Here is a 16,319-nt window from a genome sequence, read left to right on the forward strand (position 1 = left end):
TTATATACTGAATGGACACTTCTGTTGTAGGGCTGGTTCTTTCGTTTGTTCTGCTGGGCTTTGGCTAGGTTTGGGCTGTGGCCCTCAGGCCTGGCATGCAGGATGATGTGCCTAATTAATCTTTCCACAAAGGCACTTCAGAAGTCCCTTGATATACTGGAAAGAACAGAGATCTGTCATGTGGCAAACAGACAATTACACAGCTTGTGTAGCTGAGGAACCTTTGCCTTTTGTATAGCTAATAACAAATATACATAGCTGAGGTGTCAATACATCCAAAAAGTTAAGGTTTCCATTAAAAGTGTGGTAACTGAGCCACTGTTGGGCACTGCCAGGCCATATGTACAAAGTCTTCCCCTACTTCTTCACCTGGCCTCTGGATTGTTTCCCAAACCTTTCCATTTTCTTGTAATATGGAATTGATGTAGCCACTTACAGACAAAGAGGTCTGGGTGTATCTGAATCCCAAGATAACGCAATCTCTGCACTCATACAAATGGGGCCTCCGAAGGGGGCAGGGGTGGAAGTGGTGATGTTGGAGTAGGGAACATTTATCCCTGTTCACCAGGAGCCCAGAGAACCTCCCAGTTGCTGATAATATTGGCTAGTACCTTTACTGAAGGCCCCAATACGTTACAGTGAAGAGGAGGGAGGTGCAAGGCAAGGTTCCTACTAAGGACACACAATAAACACAATTCTCTGCACATATAGTTCTTGTGTCCAAAAGATCTCAACTCAACTCAAACCCCAGGCTATACCATCTCAATCTCAGAGGGGACAATAACTTAAACCCCAGGCTATACCATATCTCTCTCAAAGGGGGTGCTAACCTAGACCCCAGTTTGTACCATTCCTGAGAAGGGGCAGAAATACAATGGGGGCTTTGTGCTTTAGTTGTAAATACTGCCCCACTATTAAGGATAGATTAAAGGCAGGGAATTAATGAGCAATTAAACAGTACCCCAGGCACAATAAGTTGGTATAAATATCATCAGTAGGATGGGATCATAGAATGTTTGGGTCACAGAATGAGAAAGGAGAATGTTCCAGAGTGTGGGTCGATAGGTGCATTAAATAGCATTAATGAGTATTACAGAGAGTGAGAGAATACACTGTTATTATGGAGGATAAGAGATCAACATACTCAGATCCACAGAGGTCTCAAGGAGTAACTGATGGTCTCCTGACTTTGTTGGAGCTTCCATGAACGTAAGGTCTTGCCAGAGTGAAACATGGTGGGAAACTTCATGAAGAAAGTTGGGTGCAGATTCACATGCGAGAGCAACTGCGAGAATCCACTCATAACACACAGATAGGTTGTGGTCTTGTTAATCAGCCCCAACTGAGTCTCACATACCTGTGACTAGTAGGACGGGTGTATGGGCCCCCAATGTCTCTAGTCCTCTGAATGACCCCTAAATGATAATGTCATGTTTCTGTTTGGGGTAACGGTGACAATAAACATCTGTTAATCTGTTGGGTGAGTTTCCCAAACTGTAAATCCTCAGTAGACCCCTGAACAAAGAAGTGCTGCAGTGTCTCGAGTTCTTGGAGTAAATGAAACCAGTAGAAGATGCAGAGCTGATAATGGGCCGTGTTTCTCATTTGTCCCAGGAGGAACTGGAGCGGGAGAGGAGTCAGCTGCTGTCTGGGGCTCTAGTGGCAGAGGAGCAAGTTGTTGAACTACAGGACTATGTGGACATGTGGCCAGTTCTGTGACTCTTACTGACCAGGGATAGGGACCCTTTCCTCATTAGCCTGTGTTTCTCTCAAACTAACCTGAACTAACAAGAGAATGGCCAGTTACATCAGTAGCAGCCCATGCTAAAGTCAGTACTGTACATTGACTAGGAGATCAGGATTGGGGCCACTAGGAGTTAGATACTAGCTAGCAATTTGGGTACTGTACTGACCTATGAAATCCTAGCAGATGCCATAACCACATGGACTGCCCCCCCCCCACAGGTACAAGTAGGAGATCATTCACCTTTGGAAACTCACGGGCAATGAAGAACCAAGAGCTGTTAGTGCTGATGCCCCCCAATCTTTTCTTATCCGAGCTCCATGAAGAAACAGCCACAAAATGTGAGATATCCCGTAGAGGACAAACTGTCTCTTCAACCTCCAACCCAAATCCCCCATGCGATCAGGTTCTTCTAATGGGAGGAGCAGTGGTGCAGTTAATGGGCCAGACCCCCAGGTGCCGAGGGGCTTCTGTAATATTGGTGCATTTCAACTATAAGGAGTGGAAGTGCAGGGAATCCACCATAGCTCTGCACACATTCCTCCTCTGAGCTCTATCACACTGAATACTGACTCTGTCTGTCTGTGTATAGAAATATCTATGTGTGTCCTGAGGGTTCCGTTGGGTGACACAAAGTGTTTCACTTGGAGGTAAGAGAATAAGAAATAATAAAAGCAGATACAGTTTATATTGATAGACAGAAGTTGCAGACAGAGCAAATAAACAACCAAATAGAAACAGAACTATCTATATATAATCCAATATTAATATATATATATATAAAGTCAAATATTAATGTATATATATAATATAACAGAGATTTTCTGAATGATAATAAATATCTTGGGTAAAACCCCCATTTTGTACAGAATTAAAATCTCTCTGTCAGCTGCACAGAATGAGAGGAAATAAAACGTAAATACATTTCGGCCTCGTTTCTAACCGGAATTAGTGAAGCACTGGGTCCTGGATTCATTTCGGGATCCGGCCCAATCCAAATCCGAACCCTTGATATCATGTGAGAACTGGACCAGTGAATGGAAGACATTTTGTAATTCAGTATTTGGCTGAACCCTAAAACTGCCGATTCTGTGTATCCGTCAGTTTATGTGAAGAGGAAGAGAGATATAAAACTGGAGAGCAGAAGCAGCTGAGGTGCTGACCCAAAGCCAATACATTGCCTCTCTATTAGAGCTTCCTATGTAACTGCTAATGGGAGTATAATGGTGACCCTCTCACACGTCACTGCCCCTGTGTGTGCCCCCCACTGCTTCCCTTACACTCTGAATATCATAAGCCCACGCCCGATCTATACCCTCTCCTATAACGGCACTGGGAGTCCATGTTGGGAGGGGAAAGCGTCCGGCCACCACACGCGCTTCATCCGGTAATTCTGCCAGCAGCTTCGACTCCAGTAACGACAGCTATGGGGGGACAGGAGAAATGTGATTCCCTCCTCACAAGCAATGTCCACAATAGTCCAGGAACAAACTCCACTTATACACTGGCACAATTACACTTCTACAGTATTAGACTTATTATACAGTATTACACTCATTGGAGCAGAGTTTCAACCCAACCCCCAACCCATTTGGACTCATTCATGAGGTTTGTGACTCAGTTCTATCTATAGTTACTCACCTCCCATTACTGAATAGATGTGTCTTCCAGACCTTCTTCCCCTACTAAAAATACAATTGGAGGAAACAGAGGGGCAGAACTATGCGGCAAATTTCATTTATTTTCATTTAATTAGTGATTCACCAACACTACATGTTTCAGGCCAGCATGCCCTTCCCATAGTTACATAGTTACTGCCCTCACTGTGATGAACCCCCTACTCTGTTCCTTTAAATGAAACTTCTTTTCCTCTAGTCTGAAGGGGAGGCCTCTGGTACGTGATTCTCTTTATGGGTAAAAAGGTCCCCTGCTATTTGTCTATAATGTCCTCTAATGCACTTGTAAAGTCTAATCATGTCCCCTCACAAGCCCCTTTTCTCCCAAGAGAAAACAACCCCAACCTTGTCAGTCTCCCCTCATAATTTAACTCTTCCCTCCCTCTAACCAGTTTAGTTGCACTTAGTCTCTGCACTCTCTCCAGCTCATTTATATCCCTCTTAAGGACTGGAGTCCAAAACTGCCCCCATACTCCAGATGAGGCCTCACCAGGGACCTATAAAGAGACACAATTATGTTTCATCCCTTGAGTTAATGCCCTTTTTTATACAAGAACTTTATTTGCTTTAGTAGCCACAGAATGACACTACCCAGAATTAGACAACTTGTTATCTACAAAGACCCCAAGATCCTTCTCATTTAAGGAAACTCCCAACACACTGCCATTTAGTGTATAACTTAGATTTATATTATTTTTGCCAAAGTGCATAACCTGCATTTATCAACATTGAACCTCATTTTCCAGTTTGCTGCCCAGTTTTCCAGTTTAGACAAATCACTGTGCAAAGTGGCAGCATCCTGCATGGAACCTATAGTTCTGCACAATTTAGTCTCATCTGCACAAATAGAAACAGTACTTTCAATGCCCACCTCCAGGTCATTAATAAACAAGTTGAAAAGCAAGGGACCTAGTACAGAGCCCTGCGGTACTCCACTAACAACACTGGTCCAATTAGAAAATGTTCCATTTACCACCACTCTTTGTAGTCTATCTTTTAGCCAGTTCTCTATCCAGGTACAAATACTATGTTCCAGGCCAACATTCCTTCATTTAACCAGTAACCTTCTGTGTGGCACTGTATCAAATGCTTTAGCAAAGTCTAAGTAAATCACATCCACTGCCATCCCAGAATCCAGGTCTCTACTTACCTTCTCATAAAAAGAAATTAAGTTAGTCTGGCAAGATCTATTACACATAAAACCATGCTGGCAGAAACTCATAGTATTATGATTTGCTATGAAGTCCAGTATCTTATCCTTTATTAACCCTTTGAAAAGTTTTCCTACCACTGACGTCAGACTAACTGGCCTATAGTTTTAAGGCTAAGAAAGGGATCCTTTTTGAATAGAGGCACCACATTAGCAATTCGCCAGTCTCTCGGCACTATGCCAGATTTCAATGGACCCTGAAAAATGAAGTAAAGAGGTTTGGCAATCACAGAGCTAAGCTCGCTAATTACCCTGGGATGAATACCATCTGGCCCTGGACCTTTATTTATCTTAACATGTTCTAGCCTCTAGAACATTATCGTATAACACAATCCCAACACTAACCCTAAATTAGTCCCTGGAGAGGAACACATGTACTTACCACACTTGGTGCCAGGAAAATGGAGATATTGCTGCAGTCATTTAGCTTGACCTGTAGAACATAATGTTATTGTGAGGGGCAGTTATTCCTTATGTGGGATGAGGGTCAGTTATTCCTTATGTAGGGTGTATTATGTGGCCTTACCTTCCATAGATCCTCACGTCTGTAGGACACTCTGGAGTGGTAAGCAGCCCTCCAGGCGTAGATGTAGGAGAGACGCACGAGCCAAGGGTTCAACTCATAGCCCAGTGCTGGGTGGAATCCTCGCTTTGCAGCCTCTAGCACCTGTGGCACCGACAAACAGGATAAAGAGGTGCCGTGATGTGACGTTACTCTACATTGTACGTGACACCCCACTGGTCACACAATTAGAACTTCATATTGGCAAGGATACTACTAATAATAATGGAATAACAATGTTCATCTGCACCGTCACTCCATTAGAGTCACTCCATTTCATCTGTGGGAATCTTTTCATTTGAGACCAAAGAGAGGTATATTCATATATATATATATATATATCATGTAAATCAAGGCACTCACAGGACATAAAATATGGTGAAAAAGAGATAAAGTTTATTTATTATTCCAACGTTTCGGTCTCCTTTAGACCTTTGTCAAGGTAATAACAGAGTCTCTGTTGACTACAGTGGAACCTCAATTTTACATCCCCTGATTTTAAGTTTCCCCTCATTTTACATTGTTGTTTTGTGGTCCCACCTATATATTATGCATTATACATTTCCCTGATTCTACATTTTCCTTGATTTAACACCATTTTTTTCTGGTCCCCTGTGAAACATAAAATGGGGGTTCTACTGTATGTGACTATATGATATTCTAGATGAGTTTTGTGCAGAGGGCACCCAGGCTTTGTCTCCAGTAAGTGCAGTTATTTTTCCTTTTCTATATACAGTTGGCTCCACAAATCTTTGGACAGAGAGAACGTTTTTTCTAATGTTGGTTCTGTACATGACCACAATGAAATGAAACAACTCAGATGCAGTTGAACTGCAGACTTTCAGCTTTAATTCAGAACAAGAATATTGTATAAAAATGGGAGGAACTAAAGCCTTTATTTAACACAATCACTTCAGGGGCTCACAAGTAATTGGCCAACATAAAAAACTGAAAATAAAATGTTCATGTCTAATAATCCTTTGCTGCAATGACAGGCTGAAGTGTTGAACTCATGGACATCAGCAGATTGTGGGTTTGCTCCTGTTTAATGCTCTGCCAGGTCTTTACTGCAGCCGCTTCTTTCACTTGCTCTTTGTTTGTGGCCTTTCTGTCCCACGTTTAGTCTTCAACAAGTGAAATGCAGCTCAATTGGCTTCACATCAGCTGAATATTCCACTTCTTTGCTTTAATAAACTCCTGGGTTGCTTTGGCTGTAAGTTTTGGCTCATTATGAGACGCCTCCCAATCAATGTGAGTGCATTTAGCTGGATTTGAGCAGACAGTGTCTCTGAAGAGCTCACAATTCATTCTTGTGCTTCTGTGTCACATGATGGATAAACACTAGTGTCCCACTGGCAGCCATGCACCCCAAGCCATCACACTGCCCCCCAAATGTTTTATACACAACTGTGCTATGCTTTGGATCATCAGCTTTTCCCAAGCCTTCTCCACACTTATTTACTCTTGCCATCATTCTGCTAGAGCTTCATCTTGGTTTCATCTGTCCAAACAATGGTTTTCCACAACTGTGCGGCTTCTTTAGATGTTTTTTATCAAAGTCCAATGTAGCCTTTGTATTGTTGGTGCTTATGAGTGGCTTGTACCTTGCAGTGCCCCCTCTGTATTTACATAACCAAGGAATTGCCCCACCTGCCCATGAAATTGCCTTTGACTCAATTGTACAATTACTTGTGAACCCCTGAAATGAAGTGATTGTGTTAATAAAGGCTTCAGTTTGTCACATTTTTATACAATCTTTATGTTTAACTCACTGAATTAAAGCTGAAAGTCTGCAGTTCAACTGCATCTGAGTTGTTTCATTTAAACTTCATTGTGGTCATGTACAGAACCAAAAATCAGAAAAAACATTCTCGCTGTCCAAATATTTATGGACCCAACTGTATGAGTACTATGTAATTGATATGTAAATACTATGTAATTGATATGTAAATACTATGTAATTGATATGTAAATACTATGTAATTGATATGTAAATACTATGTAAATGATATGTAAATACTATGTAATTGATATGTAAATACTATGTAAATGATATGTAAGTCATATGTAACTGTTATATAAGTGCTATGTAATTGATATGTAAATACTATGTAAATGATATGTAAATACTATGTAATTGATATGTAAATACTATGTAATTGATATGTAAATACTATGTAAATGATATGTAAGTCATATGTAACTGTTATATAAGTGCTATGTAATTGATATGTAAATACTATGTAAATGATATGTAAATACTATGTAAATGATATGTAAATACTATGTAATTGATATGTAAATACTATGTAAATGATATGTAAGTCATATGTAACTGTTATATAAGTGCTATGCAATTGATATGTTGATAATATATAAATGATATGAAAATAGTATGTAAATGAGAACCTTTACTCCACGTGTAGCCAAACTGCATTCTGGGATACAATACACCTAGTAGCCCCCTGTTAATGCTGTGCACTGTCTGGAAGCCATACTTAGACTAAACTGGGCATGCTCACCAAATGGCACCCCATTGGCCCAGCTATATCAGCTGTGATTGGCCCTATAACAATTCAAGGCTGGATTGGTCCCTATAATGCCCCACCCAGTATGTCATGTGATTGGTCACATGTGGAAGTTGCCTTTCTGATTGGCAGAGAGACTCAACCCCAGTTCTGTATTTATAACAGGGGCTGTTCCCTTTGTGGCTTGTTATATACGTGATCCAGAGACTGGCCGGCTACAACCCACACAGACTCAGTGGCCCACCCTAACCCTGGCACCACCCACAGGCACCAGAGCTACGTGCTGACATAACTGTGACATAACTTGTTGTCCTACTGCAATAAAGAGGCTCATTATATAAAGTGTGTAAAGGTGGCCATACATGGGCCTATAAAAGCTGGAGACAGACTGTGTCGGCAGCTTATTGGCCCGTGTATGGGGGCCCCCGACAGGCTTCCCCGATCGAGATCTGGCCGACTTTCTCGATCGGATGGGACAGAAAATCCCGTCGGATCGCGGGCGCATCTGTTCGTTGATGCGGTCCCGCGATCCAACCGCCCGTTTGCCGAATGCTAGGATCCGATCGTTGGGTCCTAGGGCCCACGATCGGATCTGCCCGATATTGCCCACCTCAAGGTGGGCATATCGGAGGGAGATCCGCTCGTTTGGCGACATCGCCATACGAATGGATCTATCCATGTATGGCCACCTTTAGTCCTACTCTATGCCCATGGCCTGGAGCCGTCCCAGCTATGAGCAACTGCACTATGTTAGTAAATCAGCTGCAGACTTCCCTAGATGCCCCTCATGTGATACTGTTCATTCCTTATGTAGCCTGTATGTTACAAGTAAAGAGACCTCCCTCCTAAATCGTATTCTCCATTGTGGATCCAGGGGCTCAGAGCCAGCCTGTTGTATGGCCTCAGGCAACTGTGTGGTAGTCAGAGCTAGTACCTACAGCCCACGGGGTCACAGTAAGTAGAATTCACCCAGTATTAAATATGCTCAGGCGTCTTACAATTCTGCCGTCCCCAGAGCCGAGATCCACCATCTTCCCTGAACGTCCTTTCAACAGAGTCATCACATTGGATACCTGCTTGCTGCTGGCTGGCATATACGGCACCTGAGTGTGACAGGTTCAATTCATAGTAAGTTACTAATACATACATCATCACACTGCTTCCTTCTCACCTACTCACTGTCTACTCCTTCACTACTCCATGCTCAGTCACTATCGACTCCTACACTACTCCATGCTTACTCATGATCTACTCCTACACTACTCCATGCTTACTCACAATCTACTCCTACACTACTTCATGCTTACTCACAATCTACTCCTACACTACTCCATGCTTACTCACGATCTACTCCTACACTACTCCATGCTTACTCACTATCTACTCCTACACTACTCCATGCTTACTCATGATCTACTCCTACACTACTCCATGCTTACTCACAATCTACTCCTACACTACTCCATGCTTACTCATGATCTACTCCTACACTACTCCATGCTTACTCACGATCTACTCCTACACTACTCCATGCTTACTCACGATCTACTCCTACACTACTCCATGCTTACTCACTATCTACTCCTTCACTACTCCATGCTTACTCATGATTTACTCCTACACTACTTCATGCTTACTCACGATCTACTCCTACACTACTCCATGCTTACTCACAATCTACTCCTACACTACTCCATGCTTAATCACTATCTACTCCTACACTACTCCATGCTTACTCATGATCTACTCCTACACTACTCCATGCTTACTCACAATCTACTCCTACACTACTCCATGCTTACTCACTATCTACTCCTACACTACTCCATGCTTACTCATGATCTACTCCTACACTACTCCATGTTTACTCACTATCTACTCCTACACTAATCCATGCTTACTCATAATCTACTCCTACACTAGTCCATGCTTACTCACTATCTACTCCTACACTACTCCATGCTTACTCATGATCTACTCCTACACTAGTCCATGCTTACTCACTATCTACTCCTACACTACTCCATGCTTACTCACTATCTACTCCTACACTACTCCATGCTTACTCATGATCTACTCCTACACTACTCCATGTTTACTCACTATCTACTCCTACACTAATCCATGTTTACTCATGATCTACTCCTACACTACTCCATGCTTACTCATGATCTACTCCTACACTAGTCCCTGCTTACTCACTATCTACTCCTACACTACTCCATGCTTACTCACTATCTACTCCTACACTACTCCATGCTTACTCATGATCTACTCCTACACTACTCCATGTTTACTCACTATCTACTCCTACACTAAGTGACTCTTTTTCAAGTGTCTGTTGTGTTAAATAAACCTTGCAGCACAGCATCTGCGGTTGTCCACAAATCTTAAGACTTTGCATTAGCTTCTAATTGGGACAGAAGCTGTGGCACAGGAGATCTATCGTGTAACAGGTACAAACTACTTCTGCTCTCTGCTCACTCACTATCTACTCCTAGTCTCCTACACTACTCAATGCTCACTCACTATCTACTCCTAGTCTCCTACACTACTCAATGCTCACTCACTATCTACTCCTAGTCTCCTACACTACTCAATGCTCACTCACTATCTATTCCTAGTCTCCTACACTACTCAATTCTTACTCACTATCTATTCCTATACTGCTCAATGCTTACTCACTATCTACTCCTAGTCTCCTACACTACTCAATGCTCACTCACTATCTATTCCTAGTCTCCTACACTACTCAATTCTTACTCACTATCTATTCCTATACTGCTCAATGCTTACTCACTATCTACTCCTAGTCTCCTACACTACTCAATGCTCACTCACTATCTATTCCTAGTCTCCTACACTACTCAATTCTTACTCACTATCTATTCCTATACTGCTCAATGCTTACTCACTATCTACTCCTAGTCTCCTACACTACTCAATGCTCACTCACTATCTATTCCTAGTCTCCTACACTACTCAATGCTCACTCACTATCTACTCCTAGTCTCCTACACTACTCAATGCTCACTCACTATCTACTCCTACACTACTCTCTGCTCATTTACTATCTAATCCCACCTTCCTGCTAATTCTGAATTCACTACATACTCCCTGTCACTTTCTTAAAGGGATTGTTCACCTTTAAATTAACTTTTACTATGATGTAGAGAGTGATACTCTGAGACAATATGCAATTGGTTTTGAGTTTTTATTATTTGTGGTTTTTGACTTATTTAGCTTTTTATTCAGCAGCTCTCAAGTTTGCAATTTTAACAGACTGGTTGCTAGGGTTCTAATTCCCCTAGCAACCATCCAATGATTGGACTAAGAGAAAGTAATGTGAATAGGAGAGGCCTGAATAGAAAGATGAGTAATAAAAAGTAGCAATAAGAATGAATTTGTAGCCTTACAGAGTGTTTGTTTTTTTAGATGGAGTCAGTGACCCCTATTTGAAAGCTGGAAAGGGTCAAAAGAATAAGGCAAATATTTCAAAAGCTATAAAAAGGAGTAAAAATCAAGGCCAATTTAAGACTAACTGTATATGTATATAATGTGTGTGTATAGGCAGTATATATGTATATAATGTGTGTATAGGCAGTATATATGTATATAATGTGTGTATAGGCAGTATATATGTATATAATGTGTGTATAGGCAGTATATATGTATATAATGTGTGTGTATAGGCAGTATATATGTATATAATGTGTGTGTATAGGCAGTATATATGTATATAATGTGTGTATAGGCAGTATATATGTATATAATGTGGTGTATAGGCAGTATATATGTATATAATGTGTGTTATAGGCAAGTAATATATGTATATTAATGTGTGTATAGGCAGTATATATGTATAATGTGTTGTATAGGCAGTATATATGTATATAATGTGTGTGTATAGGCAGTGTATATGTATATAATGTGTGTATAGGCAGTGTATATGTATATAATGTGTGTGTATAGGCAGTATATATGTATATAATGTGTGTATAGGCAGTATATATGTATATAATGTGTGTATAGGCAGTATATATGTATATAATGTGTGTATAGGCAGTATATATGTATATAATGTGTGTATAGGCAGTATATATGTATATAATGTGTGGTATAGGCAGTATATATGTATATAATGTGTGTGTATAGGCAGTGTATATGTGTAATAATGTGTGTATAGGCAAGTATATATGTATATAATGTGTGTATAGGCAGTATATATGTATAGTAATGTGTGTGTATAGGCAGTGTATATGTATATAATGTGTGTGTATAGGCAGTGTATATGTATATAATGTGTGTGTATAGGCCAGTATATATGTATATAATGTGTGTGTATAGGCAGTATATATGTATATAATGTGTGTTATAGGCAGTATATATGTATATAATGTGTGTGTATAGGCAGTATATATGTATATAATGTGTGTGTATAGGCAGTATATATGTATATAATGTGTGTATAGGCAGTATATATGTATATAATGTGTGTGTATAGGCAGTATATATGTATATAATGTGTGTGTATAGGCAGTGTATATGTATATAATGTGTGTGTATAGGCAGTATATATGTATATTAATGTGTGTGTATAGGCAGTGTATATGTATATAATGTGTGTATAGGCAGTATATATGTATATAATGTTGTGTATAGGCAGTATATATGGGTGTATAGCAGTTATATGTGTGTGTATAGGCAGTATATATGTATATAATGTGTGTGTATAGGCAGTATATATGTATATAATGTGTGTGTATGGGCAGTATATATGTATATAATGTGTGTGTATAGGCAGTATATATGTATATAAGTGTGTATAGGCAGTATATATGTATATAATGTGTGTGTATAGGCAGTGTATATGTATATAATGTGTGTGTATAGGCAGTATATATGTATATAATGTGTGTGTATAGGCAGTATATATGTATATAATGTGTGTTATAGGCAGTGTATATGTATATAATGTGTGTGTATAGGCAGTATATATGTATATAATGTGTGTGTATAGGCAGTATATATGTATATAATGTGTGTGTATAGGCAGTGTATATGTATATAATGTGTGTGTATAGGCAGTATATATGTATATAATGTGTGTGTATAGGCAGTATATATGTATATAATGTGTGTGTATAGGCAGTATATATGTATATAATGTGTGTATAGGCAGTATATATGTATATAATGTGTGTATAGGCAGTATATATGTATATAATGTGTGTGTATAGGCAGTATATATGTATATAATGTGTGTGTATAGGCAGTATATATGTATATAATGTGTGTGTATAGGCAGTGATATATGTATATAATGTGTGTGTATAGGCAGTATATATGTATATAATGTGTGTGTATAGGCAGTATATATGTATATAATGTGTGTGTATAGGCAGTATATATGTAGCATATATAATGTGTGTATAGGCAGTATATATGTATATAATGTGTGTATAGGCAGTATATATGTATATAATGTGTGTGTATAGGCAGTATATATGTATATAATGTGTGTGTATAGGCAGTATATATGTATATAATGTGTGTGTATAGGCAGTGTATATGTATATAATGTGTGTGTATAGGCAGTATATATGTATATAATGTGTGTGTATAGGCAGTATATATGTATATACTGTGTGTGTATAGGCAGTGTATATGTATATAATGTGTGTGTATAGGCAGTATATATGTATATAATGTGTGTGTATAGGCAGTATATATGTATATAATGTGTGTGTATAGGCAGTATATATGTATATAATGTGTGTGTATAGGCAGTATATATGTATATAATGTGTGTGTATAGGCAGTATATATGTATATAATGTGTGTGCATAGGCAGTATATATGTATATAATGTGTGTGTATAGGCAGTATATATGTATATAATGTGTGTGTATAGGCAGTATATATGTATATAATGTGTGTATAGGCGGTATATATGTATATAATGTGTGTATAGGCAGTATATATGTATATAATGTGTGTGTATAGGCAGTATATATGTATATAATGTGTGTGTATAGGCAGTATATATGTATATAATGTGTGTATAGGCAGTATATATGTATATAATGTGTGTGTATAGGCAGTATATATGTATATAATGTGTGTATAGGCAGTATATATGTATATAATGTGTGTATAGGCAGTATATATGTATATAATGTGTGTGTATAGGCAGTATATATGTATATAATGTGTGTGTATAGGCAGTATATATGTATATAATGTGTGTGTATAGGCAGTGTATATGTATATAATGTGTGTGTATAGGCAGTATATATGTATATAATGTGTGTGTATAGGCAGTATATATGTATATAATGTGTGTGTATATGCAGTATATATGTATATAATGTGTGTATAGGCAGTATATATGTATATAATGTGTGTGTATTGCAGGAACTTACCTGTAACTTTAAGGGCACTCTCCTGAAGCCGGGCATTAACACTAAAGCCCACACAGTGTAGGCCGCCAGGCCAGTGCCCCCCGCAATCTGTAGCAGCCCCCAGCCACCGACAGGCTTCCCTCTCAGGACCGACAACCCCTCCTGCTCGGCATCTTCATCCATTCCTATAGGGACAATCAGTTGTACACAACTTACCTCCCAAACACAATGGTCTCAGGCTGGGAGCAGGAATGCTGGTGAATGAGCAAGTTTGTGTCGGGACCCATAGGGTTAAATTGCCCCTATGGCTTTAATGCCCTTCCTCCTTTTCCCTAGTTGCCCATGTATCTAGTTTAAGTATTTACATATCCAGTGTTATTGGCCAAGAGGTGTAATGACCACTTCCTGTCACACTTCCATATAGTGTTGGGAAAGGGGTGGAGCTTCCTCTTTGGCTGCTGGAGTCCTTACCTACTGGATGTGCCATTGAGCCTGAGTACAACAAGGCCCAGTAAAGCCATTGCCCTAAAGTGACCAGCACCTTTAGTGATTAAGTTGGGGACCAGGGAACCCCATGAACGTAGTTAAGTAGAATACATTATATCTGTTATAGACTGTCTAGGAGAGTGAGATAGAGAGGACAGATAGAAGAGCAGCTTTGTGCTCCATCCAGGATCAGTAGCAGGAGAAGCTTCCCAAGGCTCCTACATTGTCTTTAGTGAAGGGACCACAGTGGATAGGGATGAGGCTTAGACTCCCTGACCCCTCCGCTGGGTGGGATCCGGACCACTGAGAGGTACATGTGAGGGAAGTGATGTACTGCTTGACTGCAATGCATTATGGGAGTCACATTCCTGAGCTGTGTGATGCTTTGCCTGTGTCAGCTCTGCTAATACTACTTGTATACATCTCGTATTGACTGCAAGGAAACCTGGGGATATTGATCTTGTACAAATACATTTGTTACTTCTGTGTTTCACCATAACAATCTCCTGGCGTCTGTTATTCCTATCAGTAAGCTGAGAGTTGTGGTTAAACTACATCATTGCTGAAATCTTCCACTAAGTGAAGGTCGTAGCCTGAAGTGTTTGGAAGTAGATCAATTGGAAGCAGTTGGGGAATATACCCCTTTAATCATGTCACCAATTGAGTGGGCGGAGCTGTTTCCAAACAGTGGCTGTTGCTAGGGGACCCGGCCGCGGATACGGATGACCAGCGCCACCATTAAAGTTACGGTTGTCACCTTTTCTGAAAAAGTTTAGTGGCTGGTGGGGGGCGGGCACAAAAGGGGCAGTCCCTGATATAAAAGGGGCGGGTCACATAAATGTGCCCCCAGAAGGGGGCGGGGCAACATCACGTGATGGTCAGACGACTGAAAAAAGTTGTGAGCAAATTGGGGGCAGGCGAAGGGCTTTTATTAAGGGCATTAGAAAGTCATTAGAAACTCATTGCTCGGCCTTGTCAGGGTTAGAGGAGACACAAGTGTTACTGTACAGGAGTCACGTGTTAGTCACGCGCCAATCACTGCTGCACATTCATCATGTGACACATCAGACTCACTAGACGTGCCGCCATTTTGTCTATTAGGGGCCCTACAGACATTTATCTCACACAGGCCTAATAATAACGTCCCACTTCATCTAATCGCCACAATAAACAGGCTGAGCCGCCACTAGACTGTCAGTAAGGACATTGGTCTCCACTGGAACTGACACTCACTGACAACTGTCACCCGGGAACCCCCTCACTATCCGCGTCTCTATCGCTACTACTTCTACACCACACACTGTCCCACAATGCCCTGCTGCTGTCTCCATGGTAACCCCGGCGCCCTTCACTCCCACTTACCTGCGCCGGTGACAGCGGAAATGCATCTGTGACTCCTCCCACCGGAAGGAAGAGCAGCGGGTGTACGGGGAGCGGCTTAGGACAGGATGTGCGGCTGTGACAGGAAACTGCCTGCGCCTCGGGCCCACGAGCTACTCGGTTATACCGCTCCTACCCGCGGCCAACCGGACCCACTCGTGTCTCTGCTGCCGCCGCCTACTCGCTGCCCACGTGCGGCCCTCCAGTCTGATGATAGTGAATGAGCTGATAGTGAATGAGCTGATAATGGCGCTGCCCCGGGACTGTAGCGAAATGAGCAGCTGTGGCCTGTGTGGGACTTGATCCCCAGTGTCTGACTGACTCTCTCC

At 40.8% G+C, this 16,319-nt stretch overlaps 1 protein-coding gene across 1 annotated transcript; it reads right to left on the reverse strand.

The window, feature by feature from the left end:
- Positions 1-2,413: 2,413 nt before the first annotated feature.
- On the reverse strand, positions 2,414-16,011 carry antkmt.L (adenine nucleotide translocase lysine methyltransferase L homeolog). The gene is given in 6 exon segments (NM_001092864.1): positions 2,414-3,168; positions 5,013-5,063; positions 5,157-5,297; positions 8,719-8,823; positions 14,146-14,309; positions 15,973-16,011. Coding segments are annotated over 5 exon segments (648 nt in total). The 5' UTR covers positions 14,308-14,309; positions 15,973-16,011; the 3' UTR covers positions 2,414-2,979.
- Between the last annotated feature and the right edge of the window lie 308 nt (positions 16,012-16,319).

Source organism: Xenopus laevis, chromosome 9_10L (assembly GCF_017654675.1).
Source record: "Xenopus laevis strain J_2021 chromosome 9_10L, Xenopus_laevis_v10.1, whole genome shotgun sequence".
In the NCBI taxonomy this organism is placed as follows: Eukaryota; Metazoa; Chordata; class Amphibia; order Anura; family Pipidae; genus Xenopus; species Xenopus laevis.